The sequence below is a fragment of the Pinus tabuliformis genome, chromosome 8, assembly GCF_031772625.1.
Source record: "Pinus tabuliformis cultivar Carrire ecotype Pingquan chromosome 8, CPIR1, whole genome shotgun sequence".
In the NCBI taxonomy this organism is placed as follows: domain Eukaryota; kingdom Viridiplantae; phylum Streptophyta; class Pinopsida; order Pinales; family Pinaceae; genus Pinus; species Pinus tabuliformis.
This window is the reverse complement of record NC_142294.1, coordinates 826,919,572-826,941,879: the sequence shown is the minus strand read 5'-3', so window position 1 is coordinate 826,941,879 and position 22,308 is coordinate 826,919,572. Positions and strand designations below refer to the sequence as shown.

General features: G+C 39.2%; 1 protein-coding gene across 1 annotated transcript; it reads right to left on the bottom strand.

Moving 5' to 3' along the window:
• Positions 1-15,304: 15,304 nt before the first annotated feature.
• On the bottom strand, positions 15,305-19,777 carry LOC149238147 (uncharacterized). Its single transcript, XM_089369484.1, has 3 exons — positions 17,535-19,777; positions 16,253-17,189; positions 15,305-16,159 (listed from the first exon to the last, which is right to left on the bottom strand). The coding sequence occupies exons 1-3, from the start codon at positions 19,775-19,777 to the stop codon at positions 15,305-15,307; spliced, it is 4,035 nt and encodes a 1,344-aa protein (XP_089225610.1).
• Positions 19,778-22,308: the final 2,531 nt, after the last annotated feature.

Sequence of the window (22,308 nt, the reverse complement as noted above, 5' to 3'; positions counted from 1 at the left end):
TAGGTATGCATCCATTCTAGCATGCCATGTCCTTGGTGGTTGATAGAGGCCATATAATTCTTTCTTCAATGCACAAACATATGCCTTTTTGTCTTTAACCTCGAATCCCAAGGGTTTCTCTATGTATAATTCTTCATCTATTGTGTCATTCAGAAACATTTTTTGACATCCATTTGGGTGGATGTTCCATCCTATTGATGCTGCTAGAGAGACTAATGATCGATTTTTTTTATATCTTGTTGTTGGGGCAAATGTCTCTTCATAGTCAATGCCTTTAAGTTGAGAGAATCCTCTAGACACAAATCTTACTTTATACTTATCTATATTTCCATCAGTTGCATGTTTGATCTTATAAATCCATTTGGAAGTAACCATAGATTTGTCTTTGGGCCTAGGTACGGTCTCCTAGACTCCATTCTTCATTATAGATTGATATTCTTCATTCATGGTATCCTTCCATTCTCGATAATTTATATCCTCTGCAAAGGAGGATGGTTCTGCTTCTATTAGTTTTGTCATGTATGCAACATACCCAAAATATCTCTTTGGTTTCTTGCTTTCTCTGAATGAGACTGACGTTACTCCATGACCTTCTGCATCAAGTAGTGTAGATCTCAACAAATTAGGTATTTTCCTTGTTTTAGGAATGACCACGGGTTGAACAGGTTCACTGGGACATTATTCTTCATGGTGTGATTCTTCTTTCCCTTTGCCATCTTCTTCCTCAAATATCGGAAGTTCTTCATCATTAAAGTCTATGGAAAGCTCCTTTGATTTCTTGAATGTTATTCTCTCATCAAATATGACATCACGACTAACTTCAATGTGATGTCCATATTTCATGTAGATCCTATAAGCTTTTGATGAGTTTCTATACCTCAAAAATACACCCTTCATACCAAAAGGATCTAGCTTCTTTCTTTTGTGCTTTGGAATATGGATATATACAGGACACCCAAAGATCCAAAGATGATCTACAGATGGATTCTTTCCAATGAGAACTTCTTTTGGAGTTTTGTTGTCTAGAGATTTGTGGGGACTTCAATTTTCAATGTAGACAATTCTCTTCATGGCTTCTCCCCACGTGTGATGGGTTGTCGCAAAAGAGGTATGTGCAAAGACCTAGTTGAATGTGATAGTTGTAGACGAAGGTTGCATGACGAGGTCGCGCAAAGAAAAAGGTTGCATGTGACCAGCTTGAGGGAGGTCGCAAGTTAGGATTGTGTAGAGCTAGGAGTCACATGTGACTAGCAAAGGGGAGGTTATGAGGCAAATTTGTGGGGAGGAAATAATTGCATGCGGCTAACAAAATAGAGGTTACGAGGTCACGAGGTCGCAAGGTCGCAAGGTCGCAAAGAAAAATAAGTTAGAAAAATGCGTCTCTGCAACTTGGCGATTGTGTTGTCTAAGGGATCAAGGTCGCATGTGACCGACATAATAACAGTTCACAAGTCACGACAAAAGAATGATTAGAGGAAGTTGTGATTTAACCAAGAGTGTGACTTTGATACTTTTATAATAGAGCTAAAGTGGAGGTCGCAAGTGTTGACTTTTAGGCTTAGCTGGGTTTTTGTTGATGCGACTAGCGAACAAAAGGAAAACATTGAGTTTAGGTTTTGTAGGTTAGGGTTTTCTCAAACCCCAAGGAAACTCAAGAAAAATAAGAAGATCGGGAAACTCCAAGAGGAGCACAAGCAAAGGGTGACAAACAGTCTAGTAAATGGGGTCTCCACATTTTGAAAAGGGCTAAATTTTTGGGTTGTTGTAGCTGCTGCAATAGGGTGCAAGGGTGGATGATCCTATCATTGTGGCCACTTTGAATTCATGATCCAACTTTGCTGCAATGGTCTTTGTTACTTATCATGTTTACTACTTTTTTGTCTCAATGTTATTAGTTTTGTTTCTATTAGACCTATAAATATCTTTCATACTAATTTACACCTATAATTTTCTTTATAACAAGATGAGATTGAGAAGATTTTGAAAACAATCTACTATATAATAAAAATGTATTTCAAGAAATAAAATTAAACTTAAAAAAATAAAATTATACAACACAATTAATACTACCCTACATCAAAAATAAAATAATATAAATAATATTTTTTTAATTTTATTTAACTTTATATTTCCTGTAAATAAAAGTAGACATAAATTTATAACACTTCAACATTCATCGCACTAAAATTCTTATTATTTAAAAAGACTTTACAAAAAGAAAGTTGCACTACTTTTTATTTTGAAATATATATGATTTAATTTTTATTTATTTTATATTTACTCTAAATAAAAATAACATATAAATTTATCAAATTTATAATATGCATTTCAGTTAGAAATTTTATTATTAAAAGGATTTAAAAATATATTATGAATTAAGAATTAAAAATATATTATTAAGAATCATATATGTAAAATTGATGTTATTTTAAATTAAAGGCCATTTATTTATTTTAGTTTTTCTTTTAAGTAGAGGTATTTAAAATAGTTTTCCTAGGTGTGCTTTTTTTGGTCGCAATGATGTCACCGAGACAACGAATGTACTGTAGGGGAGGGGAGGCGGTAGAGGACCGCCAGGGCATAGAAAACGAGACTCTTCACTCATGACTTTATTGCCACTTACTTCGATGCAGTTTTGCTAGAAGTTAGGAAGGGGATACGTAAATTGGAGACTCAAGTTGGGGTGGAGAGACAATCCCACTCTGGTCCAGAAATATTGGAGGATATGTTGACTTGAGTTCCTGACCTTGGGCACACCAAGGGCAAAAATACACAATATCTGAATTCCGTGGCCTTACACTGGAAAATGAAGGCTTTATTGGGACTAGTCCTAAAATACAAGCAAGTGGAGCGGTATAATGCCTTCACCACCTTGGAAACATAAAAAGGATGCTCAAAAATCAATGATTCTGCTTGGACATGATTGATTATCACCTTGCACATGTGGAGGGGCATATTGCATGTGAATATGATAGCAGGGATCTGCCAGATCCACAAGGTTCGAGCACAAGGGTGCCGACAATGATCTTGTCCTCAAATAATGATTAGAGATGTTGTTGGTTTGCTTTATCGCTCTATGTTCTTTGTGTTTTGGTTCCACCTAGTGAGAAGGGCTTTTGACTTTATGATGTATTTAGTCTATAGTAGTTTATGTGGTGGTTATGGTGTAATGACTTGTTTTGCGAATTTTTTAACCAATGTTGTTTGAAGAAATGTGGACTTGCTAGTGTTAGGAGTAATGATTTAAGGAGGATTAAAATCCTGGGAGTGTAATCTGAAAAGAAAAATTGTAATCTAAAAAGAAAAATATAATAATAATAATAATACATAAATAAATAAAAATTGATTTTCTGGCAATACAAAACATCAAATAATAATAATAATATAAACACTCTTATATTTCGTATTCATACCCATAAGAGTACACATATAAACTTATAAAAATTACAATTTACCATGCATTAAGTGTACAAAATGTTGCAAAAATATGACTACACATAGTCTTTAATTCTTAAACAACCATAGGAAATTTTTGGACAACAAACCAATCTCATACATGTTCAACAATCTTGGTCAGCAAAAGTAGATTCAAGATTTGACCATAACTGCGCCACACTTATATTTGGAAAAGAAAACCTTTATTCATTTGTTTCACAATCTATACAATAAAATGTGAAATTAAATGTTGTACTCAAAGGGGCTAGATTTAATCATGGAAAGTTATGAAAGCTTTTGAGATTGTAAAGTAAGGATAACTCATGAAAGTGTAACGGAGATGTTAGTACAAAGGTTTTACATTCAAATTCCTAATTACCCACCTGCCTAACCTTTAAAATTTTTGGAGAGATAATTTGACAAACCCATAAAAATATAAAGTAAATGTGAGTACATGCAATAGATTCATTATTATAGTGATAATGGTTGAAATGTGTCACATCTTTAGATTTTAATTTAAACACACATCATTATTCCAAGGCTAAAATCTCTCCACAAATTAACTTATTGCATATATTAATATTATTGTTATTCCTTTCACACTATACATGGTACACATGAAAAGAAGTATTAATGATTATAATTTTTTATTTTGAAAATGTTAAATATTTATTTTTTCATAAAATTAAATAATTAAATAATATAATATACTTTTTTGTTAAAAATAAAATTTGGGACTAATATTTTGGAATATATAAATAAATTCAATAGAGTGTATTTGAACTGTAATATTTGGTTTGCTGAATCAAAGTGATTCTTACCTTACTTCAATCTTAAAATACTAGGCTGCTCTTCCTAGGTAGAGGAGTCTAGCTCTCCTTTTATCTAGAGGTGTCATGTCTCCTTATTTTTTAGTAATATCAAATATTGTAATTAAAAAATAAAAATAAAAAAAATATTAGGTTGTTATCCTTTATTCCAAGCAAACCAAAAATACATTAGATAACACCTTTATTGCCTTAAATTTTATCTTAATAAAACACATTTGATTTGCATCCTAAGACTCATCTATAAATTTCATACATATGACCAAAGTAAAAACCTCATTCATTTTATTTTCTCTTTTCATTTTTATTAATTAAATTCCAAATTATATATATATATATATATATATATATATATATACATATATATATATATATATATATATATATATATATATATATATATATATATATATATGTTTGAAGGAACACGAAGGGCATACTCGAAACGATGGTGAGAGCATCAGAGTTTGTTAAGTGTGTATGCGAAGCTCCTCTGCCCTACGAGTTGGGCACTTTGGGAGATCATGGGATGGGGACTAGATCTCCGCACAGTAGATCTGAAGGAAGATACCCAGATCATGCCAAACAGAAGTATCTTCGACAACACCATGATCTTTGGAAAGGGATGAATGCTCCCCTATGGAATCGAAGACTTTCCCTCAGATTGGGCCATTTCCTATTAGATCTGTGCCCCCAGAAATTAGATCTGCACTCGCAACGACCATATCTAGACGTACATGCTCGATCTGGCTTCTTCTTTTGCAGATCTGCCGCCCGTGAGATAAAATGCAAAGGAGATTTGTTCGAGAAGTCTGATATATGTTCTTTATAATGTTGGGGACGCTTAGACATAGATCTCTGGTTTATTGATGCAGGAGCATCCGAGCATTCATAATTACAAGAGGAATCCAAAGCGGAGAGCAAGGACGACGTGGACCATCGGAGCAAAAGAGGGGAAATTATGTTATAAACAAAGCTAGTTTGATGGAACGGATAAGTCTCGAGAAGACTTAAATTAAATGTAATCTGCCATGTATGCAATTAGTTGAGAGTTTTGAGGAAAGGATATGATCAGATCCTTCTCAGTGATCTGATCCAATGTTTCCTTATATATATATATATATATATATATATATATATATATATATATATATATATATATATATATATATCTATTAATGAACTTGTGTGTTCATATGGAGAGACAGAGTAATATAGAGTGAGAGATAGAGTGTTTAAAATGTAGTCAAAGGAGAACTTGTTCCTAAGGCTGAAATGCCTTAGGTTGTAATAGAAGTCTGTATATGTATAATAGAAATATGCGTGTTGTGTGGATTTCCGCGTGTCTATGTATTTTACGCCTTTTCCAATTATACTGTGTATATATGAATTGGTGTCTTGAATCCCATTTGTATGTGTGTTGATTGACCATCGATCACTGTAAGATCAATGGCAATCCAAAGATATATATTAATGAATGTTGTGTGTGTCGTAGCAGAGTATGGCAGAAACCGTGTTAAGTGAAAAAATCCATCGAAGGCAAGCCGAATTCTAGTTACACTAAGAAACAACAAAAACATAGTCCGAGTTTGAAATCCGGACCTGAAATTTTATAGACAGGACCTATACCCTTATCGGGTCCGGAAGGCATATCGGGTCAGCACATTGAACTAATCAGAACAGGCCTTGAATGATTGTGATCGCGATGATGCGATGGAACATGGACTATCAGATCAAGATTCAGATCGATGGTCCAGATCTCATCATTGATCGCAATTGGGGAGATCAAAGGGCTAACAGTAATGGATGTTGCGATAGTGCTAATATGGTGGAACGTCGATACGACGATAGCGATAAATCGACAATCGGAGGTCAGGGCGATCAGCGCAGCAGAAAGGGTCGGAGTGAAGAGCGGACCCGACAGATATATAGATCCAGGTGAATTGTTTTTGAAGTCCGAACAAAGGGTTCAGAGCGGAGTTTCCATGTGTTTCTATGCATTCCTGTGTATTGGGATAAAGTGGTTGTCCCGGGATTTTTATAACTAGAACGCATATTTTAAAGCTTATGATAGTGTAGTGGGCTTCAATAGTTGTATGGTCCACGGTTTTAAAGGCTTAAAGCCTTATGGAATGCTCCTGATAATGAAATGGGCTCATAACCCATAGGTCCTAGGATCGAATATTGTAAAGAAAAGGGGTTTTGGCCTTACCCCAAAATCTCTTTTCATCAAGTGGTATCAGAGCAGGGAAAGTTTTCCTATGAGAAGGAAGAAGGGAAAGGAGGTACAGTTGTTTAAAGCTAGAGAGTTTGTGGTCTTACTGTCGTGTAGATAATGGCAGCGGAAGGTGAGAAGATTTGCAACAACCTAGAGAAAGGAGTGCTTAATTGGTTCCAGAGAAGAGAACTAGAAGGATGCCAAAAGACTGAGTGAGGAGAGCTTGGTGAGGTATCATGTAGCAGAGGAAGACTGTTACTGCAGAGGTTGGTTGCAGCTCACAGAAGATCATGAAGGCAGTTCCACTAAGAGGTGGGTAGAATTGCTAAGGACAAGGAGAAGCATATGACCAGGAGGTCATAAATTTTTGTGCCTCAGGAGTCTGATGCAGGAGCATCTGAGCATTCATAATTACAAGAGGAATCCAAAGCGGAGAGAAAGGACGATGTGGACCATCGGAGAAAAACAGGGGAAATTCTATTATAAACAGATCTAGTTTGATGGAACGGATAAGTCTCAAGAAGACTTAAATTAAATGTAATCTACCATGTATGCGATTAGTTGAGAGTTTTGAGGAAAGGACATGATTGGATCCTTCTCATTGATCCGATCCAATGTTTCCTTATATATATATATATATTGATGAACCTGCGTGTTCATATGGAGAGACAGAGAGTAATATAGAGTGAGAGATAGAGTGTTTAAAATGTAGTCAAATGAGAACTCGTTCCTAAGGCTGAAATGCCTTAGGCTGTAATAGAAGTTTGTATATGTATAATAGAAATATGCATGTTGTGTGGATTTCCACGTGTCTGTGTATTTTACGCCTTTTCCAGTTATACTGTGTATATATGCATTGGTGTCTTGAATCCCGTTTGTATGCATGTTGATCGACCATCGATCACTGTAGGATCGATGGCGATCCAAAGATATATATTAATGAATGTTGTGCGTGTCATAGCAGAGTATGGCAGAAACCGTGTTAAGTGCAGAAATCCATCGAAGGCAAGCCGAATTCCAGTTACACTAAGAAACAACAAAAACATAGTCCGAGTTTGAAATCCGGACCTGAAATTTTATAGATGGGACCTATACCCTTATTGGGTCCAGAAGGCATATCGGGTCAGCGCATTGAACTGATCGGAATGGGCCTTGAATGATTGCGATCACGATGATGTGATGGAACATGGACCGTCGGATCGAGATTCAGGTTGACGGCCTAGATCTAATCGTTAATCGCAATCGGGGAGGTCAAAGGGCTAACAGTAATGGATGTTGCGATAGCGCCGATGTGGTGGAACGTCGATACACCGATAGCGATAAATCGGCGATCGAAGGTTGGGGCGATCGGCACAGTGGAAAGGGTCGGAGCGAAGAGCGGACCCGACGGATATATAGATCTGGGTGAATTGTTTTTGAAGTCCGAACAAAGGGTTCGAAGTGGAGTTTCCATGTGTTTCTATGCATTCCTGTGTATTGGGATAAAGTGGTTGTCCCGGGATTTTTATAACTAGAACGCATATTAAAAAGCTTCCGATAGTGTAGTGGGCTCCGATAGTTGTATGGTCCGCAGTTTGAAATGCTTAAAGCCTTATGGAATGCTCCCGATAATGAAATGGGCTCATAACCCATAGGTCCCAGGATCAAATATTGTAAAGAAAAGGGGTTTTGGCCTTACCCCAAAATCTCTTTTCATCATTTATGAAGGTCGATTGACTCTCTCTGGGGACGAATTTGTCTCCTTTAGTGGGGATAAGCTTCAATATCCCAGATCTGGAGCATATTGTTATAGATGGTCCTTTGGTTGGGACTAATCTTCCCATATCAAAGACCCTCTCAGCAGATCCAGACCAGAGGTGGACAATTCTGTCTAACATTCTGATTGCGTGATCTTCCTCAACATGGAGAATGAGGTGATACGGTGGAGAACTGTGGCAACGAAGGAGTGGAGGCGCTCTCAATTCAATGTCTAGGGGCAGAGAATCTTTTGCATCAGGAAGAACCGATCCACTTCCAATTTTTTCTAAAATATCTTGCTGGAAAAACCTCATTAGTATGGGTGCATGCTACAGACAAGGTATTCCAATTGAAGTAGAATTTCATGCAAACTTATGGATATCCTGCACACCTGCAACACCTGATCTATAGGGGCATATCTATGCAGGACAATCGATATCTACAAGAATACAACATTCTATCAGCAACCACCATCATCCTAAATCTACGACTGAGAGGTGGAGTAGCAGGATCAAGTAAAACAAAAGGCGTTGGAGGAGGAGCTGGACCCAGCTTATCAAAAGGTACATAACCAAATTAGGAACACATAAATGGTGGACTCTCCTATAAAAACATTCTATAGGGAAAATCTGCAGCTTCAGCACACACAGAACAAGCATGTAATACCCCCAACCCCTACATAGTGGAGCAACTAAATTATATCCCAGAACTGATTATAGACATCACAGAAACAAAAGATCTCTACACTACTTATGAATCACAAGCCATCATCTGCATATTTAACAGTTTCTGGCCAAAACCAGTGGAGCTCTTTCATTGGATTTTCACAAATTGGACAACAAACTGTGAAATACACCTTTGTTCCAAAGGGTTTTTTATTGTAAAGTTCCCATCATCAATGGCTCGTGATATTATTCTTCAGGAAGGTCTGTGGTTATGGGGATTGATGGGACTCTTCATTACCCCATGGTTCCCATATTTTGATGCAAATACCATGATAGTATCCAGAATGCCAGTATGGGTCTAGCTGCATAACCTTCCCTTACATTTATGGCATAATCAAGTATTAGAAGGTATTGGGACTATCTTAGGGTGATATATAAAAACTGACACACAAAGAATGGAGGAAAGAATCTATACTTTCGCACGAATTTGTGTGGAAGTGGATCTCAACAAAGGCCTACTGGATCGTATACAACTGAAACACAACAAGCAGAGTTGGACTCAGTTCTTAGATTACGAGAACACAACGTTCAGATGCAGAATTTGCCGGCAAACAGGACATCTACAAAACACGTGCCCTGAAGCCAAGAAAGAAACTCGAAGGAAGAAGAAAGCAGGAAAGCAACCCAAAGGATGGCAATTCCCCCAAATGAGTTAGATGAGGAAGAGGATGAAGCAAAAAAAGATCCCATACCCAATGAGAACAATCAGACACCAAATGAAAAAGAAGAAAAGGGGGAAGCCTCTCAAGATCCATCTGACTTACAGATCACTTCAACACAGTTAGCAAAGCTACCAGAAGTAAAGGATACCAACAGCTTCAAACGTCAACTCAGATGCAGACAAGGACACTCCATGAACAGAAGAAGGAAATCAACTCGCTCTTGTCTCTTCCACGCCATCTCAAGGAGAATGGCGCAAGGTTGAAAAAAAGAAATGGAGAAAAACCTAACTTTTCTCTTCATCGATTTTTAGTTGTTTTTTGTATGAACTTATGATCATCAGTTATTAACTAGATGATAAAATACTTTTAAACATCTACAATATGTGATTTTATTTTTCACTGATTTCTTTAAGAAAAAATATAAAATAAAATATTTTATTTTAATTTATTTTTAAAATTTCAATTAATTTTTGCACTCATTTAAAATATTACCAAATTTAGAATCATAGTTACCAAGTTTTACCGTATTAAGCCCCCCACAAAAAAAAAAGAAAATTCGCCCAGAGAATTCCATTAGTGGAAAAATATGTTTAACTTGATACGGTACGGATTTGTTTGATACGGGATAAGTTTTATATTAAAAAAGATGTGCTACTTCCAGGACTTTATCAAGATCTTGAATGTACGACAGGTCATAAGATAAGGGTAAATAGTTATACCGTAAAAGCGATTCATTCAAGTGAAAGTGGTACAGGGAGCAGAGTAAACCGCTCAATAACCTATCTTAGGTAAATTGTATATTAAAAAATGAAAAATAATAGTATTAAAAAGATTATTGAAATTTTGTATTTAAAAATTATAGTTAAATAATGGAAAGTTTTTTATTAAAAAATAAAAATGAAAAATAGTAAATTTTATATTAAAATGTTATAGAAATTTATATTAAATTTTTTTTATTAAAATATTGTAAAGAAAAATAAGTTTTATATTTTAAAAGATATAAAATTTTAAAATCTATATTTTTATTTTTCTATTTTTTTTGGTTTACAATCTCTTATATATTCATTGTAAATCAGAGAATTAGTGGTGTGGAATTTAATTAGAGAGATTCTTTTTCTCCCATCTATATCTGCACACACACTTATTGTTAACTAAATTTGGATCCAATAGTATTTGTGATTGAGACATAAATTTAGTATGTGGAGTTCACTTCAAATTTATTTTTAATATATTTTTATTGAATTTCAGATTTGACGTGTTGTTATTTATGTTATTAGATTTTACTTACCTATTTTCTCATTCCTCGTAAATTTTCTCATTCGACAATTCTAATAAATTTGATGCATATTATCCTTCATTATTTTTAGACCTTTATAAAAGAAAAATAAACCAGAGTATCTTTATAAGAAAAAAATTTAATCATTTTTCTCTATAATTTTAAATACAATTATCATTAATAAATAATATATTAATCATTTTAAGATATATACTCTCAAGTTTTTTCCGCTTTAAATTTTACGCATACTATTTTTTCCAAATCAAATTCAAATTCAATTGATAACCATGATTATAATAATTAAAAATAAAGTTTTAAGGATAAAGAGAATTTAATATTTAATCTTAAGAATCGTTTTTTTTATATGAATCTTCACTATTAGATTTAGAAAATCCATCTGTTGTGTTTTACCCTCGTATAATAATATTATTAAACTTAATTTGATGAGTTAGAAAAAAATGGATGGATGATTGATGGATACAAATTTTATTAAGCCTAAGAAATCCTACAAAGTCAAACACGTTCGATGTGGACTCAAACTTTTGTATCCTTTCCATCATTTAATGATATTATCAACCCTACTTTCATTGAGTTTAGAAAAGGAAATTGCGGGACTTTTATTTATTTTTTACCAATGGTATCCTGGAAACGAATTAGGAAGTCAAACATATTTCTTTGCTTTGGACTTTATAAGTATAATACTTTACACACGGAATCATGAGATTGATAGACAAAGTCCGCGAAATGACAGAATTTAATATGTGTCCGTAATTTACACGATGTTGAAAAGAATTTAAAATTTATACACAAATGGTCTCGTAGACCATACAAAGAATTGAAAGAATATGGATCTGTCCCAAAAGCTAATCTAATCTCAGAATAAAAACCAGTTCAAAATTTAGAACTTGGATATTCGTTATATCTGCCAGACGTGATCCCGAACATGGGCGGAGTTGGGGTGCCAAAAAAGCTGGATCCTCCAAAAAATTGACTCCTGTCTGTATCGCACCCAATCTTCCGATTCAGCCCTTGAAGGCTCTGCTCCACCTTCTGCTTTTGGCTCCCTGACGGCTTCAACTTATTAATTGAAGAATTGCCGTCGCCCGGGCTTGGACCTCCTGGAAGCTTTTCCAATATTGGAGTTTGATCACTGCCCTTTCTATCCTCTGATGCTGTCTGTAGTTTCTCTGGCAGATGAGCGTTGGTGTAAGAGTGGCCCACTCCCGGGGTTGAACCCGACGGGGGTTTGTTAAATGTTTGAATGCCCATTCCTCCTTCATCTTTTTGTTTACTCTTCTCCATTGTATTGCGCCCGTTGGTAGCCGAATGGCCTACTCCCGGACTTGGCCCAGAGGGCAGTATATTCATAAATTCGCTTTTCCTTTTCGAATCTGACTCCTGGGTGAGTTCAGTTTTCTTCTTTGATTCTGATTCTATATTACTCATCTTTTCCATCATATTTCGCCCCTCGGTAGCCGAATGGCCCACTCCTGAACTTGGCCCGGAGGGCAGTTTGTTCATGATCATTGCGCTTTTCTTTGATTCCAACTCTTGGGCCATCTCGGTGTTGCCATTAATGACCTTGTGCCCCACTCCCGGGCTTGGCCCCGAAGGCAGTTTGTTGAAGGTGCCCAACTCTGATTGAGTGCCGGCAATACCACTTGTATGGCTATTTCCAACTCCGGGGCTGGGACCGGAGGACAACACATTGTTGGGTATTGTTCTTCTGGCCGGGGAAGAGGAATATTCGGTTTTAGATATCCGCCAGTGCCCCACGCCTGGGCTATTTCCAGAGGAGGACAGAATATTGTCTCCGATCCCATCATTGACGCTGATCATGTGCGCATGAACTTCAGGGCTGCTGTCTGAATTCAGCATCTCGTGAAGGATGGCCGCGTTGTCTTCGACTGGTGCGACTTCTTTGATATCTTCTGGCGCCTTGGAGCCACTGGCAACTCCTGGCGTGGCTTCTTTCTGTAAAAGCTCTAGTGCGATTGTTTTAACATCTTGAGTAGAATTCTCAGAGTTGCTACCGGGATTGGACTTCGTCTCCTTGTGGTTTGTCACATGGCCTCCAGTCGTGGAAGCCACGGCTACGGCATCGAGATGAGCGGAATTATGCTGCAGGAGGGCCGAGTTGTGGAAATGATGCTCCAGAAACCTGGCTTCCGCAAATTGTAAAACAGAGAGTGTAGTGAATAATAAGAGCAGGGAATCCATTACGCGGAGGTGATCCATGAATTGGATTCCAATGGATATGGTGGAATAACACACAGATTACCAAATGGTAATTGATATTTGATCCTCCTAACGCTCACAGAAAGCCGATCAGCCGGATGTTTTGAGAAAAGTGAGGTGAGGTTAGTTTGTTTGATCGAGAGAGGAGTATGTTGGCGTCAATATATATATATAGCTGCGGCACTCCAAAGAATCTCGGTAATGCGAAGCAGAGGGGAAGCCTGGATCGCTGTGGTTGACTTGTTCTCGATCGGCAAATGGAGGTGTTTTAGATTATCATGTATGCTGCGCTGACAGCCTTTGCGTGTTGATTATGTTGACCGGGCTTCTCTCTACGTTACATAGAGACTTGGAGTGGTTGAAAATGTGTAACGGCGTTGTCTAACTATTTTAGATTTAAATTTGACAATTTTAAATGTGTAAATGAATTCAATATCGTTACATACTTAAATTTAAATTATGAAAAATTCAAGCAATGAGTTCAACAAATTTGAACCAATTTAATAAAAAATATATACAATATAAGTCTTTGAACCAATATAATACAAAATATATACAATATAAGTCCAAAAGGTACCACAGTCAAACTACAGCATGTGGAACTGGTTAATTGACTTTATAGGTTGATTTTTATGGTAATTAAGCGCACCGCCTCAACCTTTGGACTTAGCAACATAAAATTGATTTTATAAAGTCCTCTTCAATGGCTCCGGACACCATCATCATCCAAAGCCGTCGTTGAACGAGGCCACAATCTCGCAAGCTGTAATTTAAAGAGGTTATAATTTCTCAAAAAAATATCCAAAATTTGTATATATTTTTTTTGGAAATTTGAGTTACAGTTGTCAAATTTTACATTTTTTTAATGTTTTAAGAATTTTAACAGTGCTAAATTTATTTTCATTTAAAAAAAATAATTCAAACACTCACAAAATTAAATTTCTTAAAATAACTCTAGCAAAAATTTCATAAAGCTACTCCAACATTTTCCCAAAATTAAATTTCTTAAAAAATTTATAACTTAATTAAAAATTGTTACCTAATTAAAACAATGTTTCATCCAAATTGGATAAATCATTTTGTGGTTTAATCTTTTATTAAATATATTTTAATTTTCTTAATGGTGAATTTTTTTATAAAAAATAAGTGTGATCACAATTTCTATTCCAATTAAAAATTCTCGCCATCAATGAAGGACACTTTTGAAGCTTAATTTAACAATCCCTAGTTTGTTTTCCCATGGAATATGGCATATTTATAATATTAATTTATATTTTTAATATTAATCTCTTGGATTTATTATTTTTATTGGTTTATAATATCAATCTCTTGAGTTTATTAACATAAGAGTTCCTATTGGGAGGGTGTAATATTATTCATAACGTTTATAATATTAATAATTAGATTTAATATAAATCTCTTGAGTTAAATTAATTAACAATAATTTTTTTTTTTTTTTTTTTTCCGAAGGTGGCAAAACCTATCAAACTCAGGTGTCAAACCAACAGTGAGGACAGCCATCTCTGGCTGCTATCCGCGAATGTCAGTTTGACTCATCACCGTTATCAAGGAAAACCACGCCACCTGTAATAACCCGCTGGTGGTCCGTAAGGGAGCAGGCTTTCACTCCTGCCAGATGCCTCTGGGTCTTGGGCCGTTAACCTGTTTCCTTACGTCCGAGGAAGACGAGCTCTTAGCCAAGCAGAAGCAGTTTTACGGCATACTCCAGGCCGAAATTAATTAACAATAATTAATATAAATAAATAAATAAAATAATATTCTATATTTTCTTAATAAACAATAATAATAAATTAATTATTATTTTTTTTTCTCGCTAAAACACTAATCTATTATATACAGAACAAAAGAAACAGTACATTCAAGAGATGCATCCTCAGAGGCCTGAATTTGGCACTCTGGTCTGTTTGAGATCAGAATGGGCTACCTTCGCAGAGGTGCCATGACTAGTTGAGACCTTCCATACCAGGGTTCTTTGTACTTCAAAAAACTTCATCCATGTCAAACTAGAAAGCCCACGCAGGGGCAGCAAAATATCAACTACAATATCCCACGCAGGGGCTTCAAAAAACTTGAAACTAACAAACATTAAAAACTGAAAATATGAACCGAACGCCGAGTTAAAACCTGAGAGTCGCTGAGGCTGGTGAATCTGCTCAGGAGACCAGCTACTCCTTCGGTTCCTCTTCGACGATCGGATACCACCCGAATCGACTAATTTCCCCCGCAGAAGGGAAGGGGTCAAGGTAGGTGTCGACCTGTTTGGACGTAGATGCCTCCTGAGGCTGAATACGGCTGGGGGCCTGAACTGCTTCCTTCCCAGGCGAGGCCTGGACCACCTCCACTTCCTTCCCAGGCGAGGCTTGGGCCAATTCTGGCCTTTCGCCCTGTTGCATCCCTTGGTGGCGGTGCTCATCATTGACGGATTGTGCCTCCTCCAGAAAAAGTACTGAGACATGGGCATTGATGCGGGGTCTGTCCATCGAGCTATTGAAGGCAAAAATGGCTGAGCCGAATGCAGGTGCAGGGACTGAGTCCTGGTCCGGGCTGTAAGAGTCCATGAATTGTCTGGATTGGATAGGATGAGCGGCAGGAAAGCTATGGCAGCGGCAACGACAACAATAGGACTGGGAACCTTCAGCAAGCGTCCGAGAGGAGCCTCCTCGTGTAGTTCCTCGTCGGCTGAGCATACGCTCACGGGGACGAGCCATTGCTGCCGGCGCACTGAGGCTGAAGAGCGAAACGGGGTGGGGAGGCGGCAATGGCAGAGAGGCAAGCGGGAGGCGAGAAATGAAACAGAGGCGAAAAACACACAGAGGTCTTTCAGTCCCAGAATTACATACAGAATACAATGGAGCGGGAGATAATGCCTCCGGGAGGGCCAGAGACCATACCAACACCTGAACAGAGAATACCGAACGCCAAGCATGAAACTGCTTGTGCTGAACCCCCTCCTCACCTTTCTTAAACCCTGCAACCCATTCTCGAACCACGAATGCCATAACTGCTCTCTGCTGACGGACCTGCAACTTGAATGCGGCAATGAATGCCGACCTACGGTGAGCCTCGACCTATATTCCATGGCGGCGAACTGACGGGGGAGAATGTCCTTATACCTGAGGCATCACATGCCTGGCATGTGTCTCCTCGCTATCTGCTGGCGTGTCACCCGCATCCGGGGGGGCAGCCTCTCTTTGGATCAGACTTTCGCAATCCTGGACCTGGAGATTGTTAGGAATTATATCCGTATCTCCTGAGAGGAGGGTTTGTTCATTTTCAACCCCTATGTTGGCCAGGAGATCAGCTACCTTGTTACCCCCTCTCTTCGTGTGATTGAAGGAGATGGCCCTATTATTGCGCAAATCTTGTGCAATGGCATTCAGTCTAGCCTTTAGCCTCCAGCTGGAAGCAATTTTCCTAGCTTGAGAGCCATTCTGTAAGCGCGTTGCCATGTTTATGAGGATTTGGGAGTCGCCTTCTACAATCAGGGGTTGAAGGTTGAGATTCCGTGCTAGCTGCATGCCTTGCCAGAGTCCCTCAAGCTCTGCAGAGTTGTTGGTATCCCATCCCATATTTCCAAAGTAAACCTGCAGAGGAGTACCTTCATGGTTCCTCAATATTCCTCCAAACCCGGCTGCTCCCGGATTACCTTTGGAGGCCCCATCAAAGTTGAGTTTATAGGAGTGCTTGGGGGGGGGGGGGGGGTTCCATAAGCAATTGTCCTTGGTACTGCTTTTGGAGGGACCATTCTTGGGGCTTTCTTGAGGCAGATGCAGTTGCCAATTATCGTAGATGCTTTTCTCGTTATCCGTTGAGGGGAGATCCTCCTTTGTCCATGTCCGAAGCGACATCGTTTCTTTGAGATTCTCTAGAAGCCTGTTCCAAATTTCTTCGTTTGGAGAGCGCTTGTCTTTGAATATTCGTTTGTTCCTTTCCTTCCAGATGTTCCAGAGGACTAGTCCGGGGATGATGTTCCATAGGCAGTTGAGAATCTCGCTGTTGTAGGGATTCTGTGGCCATTGTCTTATGGAGTTGATGATGTCGTTCTCCACTCTGCATTTTTTTTGGCATCTGAAGCTTACCTTTTCCCATATCCAATTGGCTAGAGGGCATGTGTCCAAGAGGTGTTGTAGCGTTTCTTCACTTTGATTGCAGTTATGACAGATAGAAGGACCTTGAAAGTTTCGTCTTCTTAGTTTATCCCATGTGAGAATTCTTTTATGACCTACCAGCCAGAGAAAGTAGGAGATTTTGGGCCACGATCCGAGACCCCAGATTTTGCTCCAAATTGGATCTGGGAGAGTGGGGAGGTTGCAAACCAGGTTGTAAGCTTCGGAGGTAGTGTAGGTCCCTTTGGGTTGGTATCCCCATCTAAGGATGTCATTGTCTCCATCATACCTGATGTTTCTTTTCTTTAACTCTTTCGCCAATTCTTCTTCCTCACTAGTATTTGTCCTATTGAGAATATGGTTAATCGGTCTCCATTTCCTGAATCCGTGCTCTATCTCCTGCATCCAAAATTGGTGTATTTTTTCCTGCTGCTGTTCCTGCCTGTCTGGTATTTGAGATGGATGGAGCACACTGATAAGCTTAGGCATCTGGTTCCAAGCATCTGTCCAGAATCTTGCCGTGCGACCATTCTTTATTTCCCAGAAGCTGTGCTTCTGTATTAGCTGATAGTGTTGTTTGGCCGCATTCCAGATTAGCGACCCCTTTTCGGTAGGAGTGAATCTGATAAGCTCCTCCTGAGGTCTACTGTCGGCGTATTTGGCAGTCCAGATCTTTACCCAAGGCTTTTCTGAATTAGTGACCCATTGCCACCAGATCTTGGCATTCATAATGGAATTGCTGTGCTCAGGGTCCCTAAGCCCAATACCTCCCTTGTTTTTCGGTAAGCAGACAGTAGACCATTTGACCAGAGCCCATTTGCGGTTTGTAGCCGAGCTGCCCCATAGAAAGTCACGCTGAAGGTTCCTTATTCTCTTTAGAACCCATTTTGGCGCCGCAAGGATTGTGAACAGGTAGAGAGGCATGGCCTGAAGGACTGACTTAATGAGCACCACACGACTAGCAAGATTTAGAGTTCTGTGAGTCCAGAGGTTGAGACGAGAATCCAGCTTCTCTAAGAGAGAGCGCCATGCGGGATTCTTTAAGGCTGAAACAGCTAGAGGGGCTCCGAGATATTTAGAGGGAAGGGTTGCTGAGGGAAAGCCTAGAATGCGAGTTACAACCGATTTGACAGAAGGAGGAGTGTGGAAGAAAAAAATCTGTGATTTGGAGCAGTTGACATTGGTGCCAGAGGCTTCCGAAAAATCATTGAGAAGGGTTTTTAGGCAAGAGGCTTCCTGGACAGAGGGGTAGCCAAAAAGCATAGTGTCATCAACGAATTGCTGATGAGAGGTAGCTGGAGTGTTATGGACAGAAATGCCTTTGAGCTGGTGAGAGAGGAGGGCATGCTTGATGTGCCGGCCGAGGCCCTCAGCCATAAGAACAAACAGGAAGGGGGATAGGGGATCCCCTTGCCTAATACCCCGAGAGGGTTTGAAGGGGCGCGAGGGGATACCGTTTACAAGAATGGAGAGGTGGGTGGATGTGATGAGACTCATGATCCAACGAATCCACATGGAGCAGAAACCAAAAGCTTTTAACATATGATGAATGTAAGTCCAGCTAAGTTTATCGAATGCTTTGGAGAGATCCAGCTTGAGAAGCATACCTGCCTGCTTTGAGTGCTTGAGGGAGTGAACAATTTCGTGCGTGAGGATAATGCCATCCATTATCTGTCGCCCTTCCACGTACCCCGACTGTTCAGGAGATATGAGCAGAGGTAGGAGGGGTTTTAGCCTGTTTGCAATAACTTTAGATATAACTTTGTATATGACATTACAGAGAGCTATTGGCCTAAATTTATCAGGGGTGATAGATTCCTCCTCTTTGGGGATGAGAGTAATGAAAGTAGAGTTGAGGGAGGGAAGTATCCAGCGTAGGGTCCTTGATTCTTCTACTATCTGCCAAACCTCCAGTTTTATCATGTCCCAGAAAGCATGAAAAAAAGTGGTGGTGAAACCATCTGGGCCAGGGGCCTTTCCCTCTTTAAGCTGTGACATAGCCTCATCCACTTCCTGGGGGAGAATAGGGCGAAGGAGAAGCTCATTGTGTTCCTCCGTGATGAGCTTTGGTACATTGCTGGTTATCTTTCCAATAGCCTGTTGCCGATCTGCTACATGTTCCTGGTGTACCTGATGGAAGTGATTGAGGATTACCTCTTCTATATCTTCATGCTTCTCTACTTTTGCCCCTTCTGGATTTTGGATGAAAGGTATGTAATTGTGCATCCTCCTCTGCACAGTGGTTCTGTGGAAGAATTTGGTGTTACGTTCTCCCTCCTTCAGCCATCTGACCCGAGATTTTTGCCTCCAATAGATTTCCTCCTGCTTCCTCCTTTCTTCGAGTTTGCTGTGGATGAGCCTTTCCTGTTCCAGGGTGGCCTCCGAATGCCCTTCTGTGACTATTTTTTGGTGGAGTTCCTCCAGTTCCTGATTTAGATCTTGTTGCGCCTTAAAAATGTTCCCGAAGGTCTCCCTGTTCCATCTCTTAAGGTGGTATTTAAGAAATCTAAGCTTTTGTTGGAACTGATACATTTTTTACCCTTCTGGGGGGATGAAGGCTGCCCAGGTAGTTTTAACAAAATCTTTGAATGTAGGGTGTGAAAGCCAGAACCCTTCAAATCGGAAGGGTCTTTTTGTCAAATCACCTGGTCTTTGCCAATGTAAAGCAATCGGCCAGTGATCCGAACCAGTATGCGCCAAAATTGCAGCTGAGATGTCGCCTCCTAGATGAACCGCGTTGTCTGAGATGAGGAAGCGGTCCAGTTTAGAGGCGATTTGATGTTTGCCAGCCCTGCGATTGCTCCAGGTGAAAGTGCCATTACAGAATGGCATGTCTATGAGAGATGCAGTTTGGATGAAGTCCTTGAAGCGAGCAACTTCGGGTTCCAATCTGCTTCTTCCTCCTTTCTTCTCCTCGCTTTTAGTAATCATGTTGAAGTCTCCTCCAACAATCCATAGAGGGTGCCTCCTGTTACTGTTCAGAACTTCTATTGTGTCAATGAGTGCTATTTTGCTTCCTGTGTCTTGCGGGAAGTATACATTTGATATATTGCCATGAATGTTGGTGCCCAATATGTGAAATGCCGCCTGAATGAGGTTATGAGAGGCGTGAAAATCTGAAAGGGACACCGCTTGGGTATTCCAAATTATAGCAAGCCCTCCTGAGGCTCCTGAGGCATCAACCGCGACCGATCGACAGCCTGGCCAAGCTTTAGAGAGTATACTGCCTAGTGTGGAGCTGTTACACTTGGTTTCCTGGAGAAAGCACATCTGAGGCTTTTCCATTTTAATCATGTTTTTTAACATTCTGAGTTTTCCAGGGCCGTTAAGCCCTCTTATGTTCCAGGATACGAGCTTCATGGTTCAACTATTGATAGAGGGTTTGTAGTACTTCGTCAGTTTTGCGTACCTGCCTGAGTCTACCAGGATTTTCCCAATCTCAATCGTTCTTTGGAGATCTGTTTTTCTTCCTCTCTTTTTAGTGTCTTTTGGGCGGAGGCTGCCATCCCAATGGCTTCCTGGTTGTATCCCAAGTAGGTGCTGATGATAGGCCCTTGAGATGACCAATTCCAGCTTATTGAGTTGAGTCTCTGATATTGTGTCGTAAGCTTTCTTTTTGCAGGCTGATTCTAGTTCCAGAATGTCAAGGCCAATTAGATCTATGCTTTCTGGCTCTTCTTCCATTTGTTGCACTTGATTGCTTTCCTCTGTATTGATCTCTGGGTTCTGGGGGAGGTCTGCCTTTCCATCAACTTCCATGTCCTTGTGGATCTCTGCTGTATCTTTCTGACTTCGGCTGAGGATAGTGGGAATGATAATGGGGGGTTGAGAGTGCGAAGGGGAAGCTGAGGGGGGAGGATGGGCGGATGAAGAGGGCTGAGAGGGGTTTGTCTCAGAAATCGGAGGTTGTTCATCTGAGGACTGCGCAAGGATTTCAAAGCTATTCTTGGTTTCAGGGCTATGGGAATTTTTTTGCTGGGGCATAAACCCATTCTGGTGCTTTTTATATGCGCGTTTCCTACTAGGGACTTTGATAAAGCCTTCTTGGGTTTGGGTTTCGGGGGGGTCAGGGGGATTGGCCTTGGCGTTTAGAGGGCAATCCCTGAAAAGATGCCCCAGGGCATGGCACTTCCTGCAGCGAAAGGGAACATGCTCGTAATCGAGAGGCTGGATCCATTCTTCATCTCGGTGTGCAAGATAAATTCCCCTACCACTCTGATAAATTCCCCTACTCCGTTTCCTATGCCCTTGAGAATGTCCTCGTCCCAATATTCGTCTGGAAGAGAGTACAGTCTGATCCAGACCGGCGCCCATGTGAGATCTTCTTTGTCGGGATTGAATCTTGGAATCCATTCCCTTAGATATAGTCCTGCTGAGTTGAAGAAGTAAGGCCCATTTCCTAGAATCCTATATTTATCCTCCAGGCAAAAGAAGATTGCAGTGAAGAAGCCTTTCGGCCCTAGTTGCAGAGTGACATCTCCCTTGGGTTTCCATTTCACTGCAATCCAGCCCTTTAAGGCTCTTTCCGTAGGCCAGAACCCTATGAACTTCCCTATGAGGGCATGATCTCTCATGTATACTATTCGCCTGTCTATCTTGTCTCCCGGCAGCTCTATTCGTGGCCGTTCTTTGGCTAATGGTTTGCATAGTTGTCAAATTTTACATTTTTGAATGTTTTAAGAATTTTAACAGTGCTAAATTTATTTTCATTTAAAAAAAATAATTCAAACACTCACAAAATTAAATTTCTTAAAATAACTCTAGCAAAAATTTCATAAAGCTACTCCAACATTTTCCCAAAATTAAATTTCTTAAAAAATTTCTAACTTAATTAAAAATTGTTACCTAATTAAACAATGCTTCATCCAAATTGGATAAATCATTTTGTGGTTTAATCTTTTATTAAATATATTTTAATTTTTGTAATGGTGAATTTTTTTATTAAAAAATAAGTGTGTGATCACAATTTCTATTCCATTTATAAATTATCGCCATCAATGAAGGACACATTTGAAGCTTAATTTAACAATCCCGAGTTTGTTTTCCCATGGATTATGGCATAT

Excerpts from the sequence above, each read along its gene's own strand:
- LOC149238147 (XM_089369484.1), bottom strand. The coding sequence starts at position 19,777 with ATGTATCAGTTCCAACAAAAGCTTAGATTTCTTAAATACCACCTTAAG. Across the intron at positions 17,190-17,534 it reads TTAAAGAAAAGAAACATCAG|AGTGGAGAACGACATCATCA; the intron begins GTATGATGGAGA and ends AAAAAAATGCAG. Across the intron at positions 16,160-16,252 it reads CCAGGCATGTGATGCCTCAG|GTCCGTCAGCAGAGAGCAGT; the intron begins GTATAAGGACAT and ends TTCAAGTTGCAG.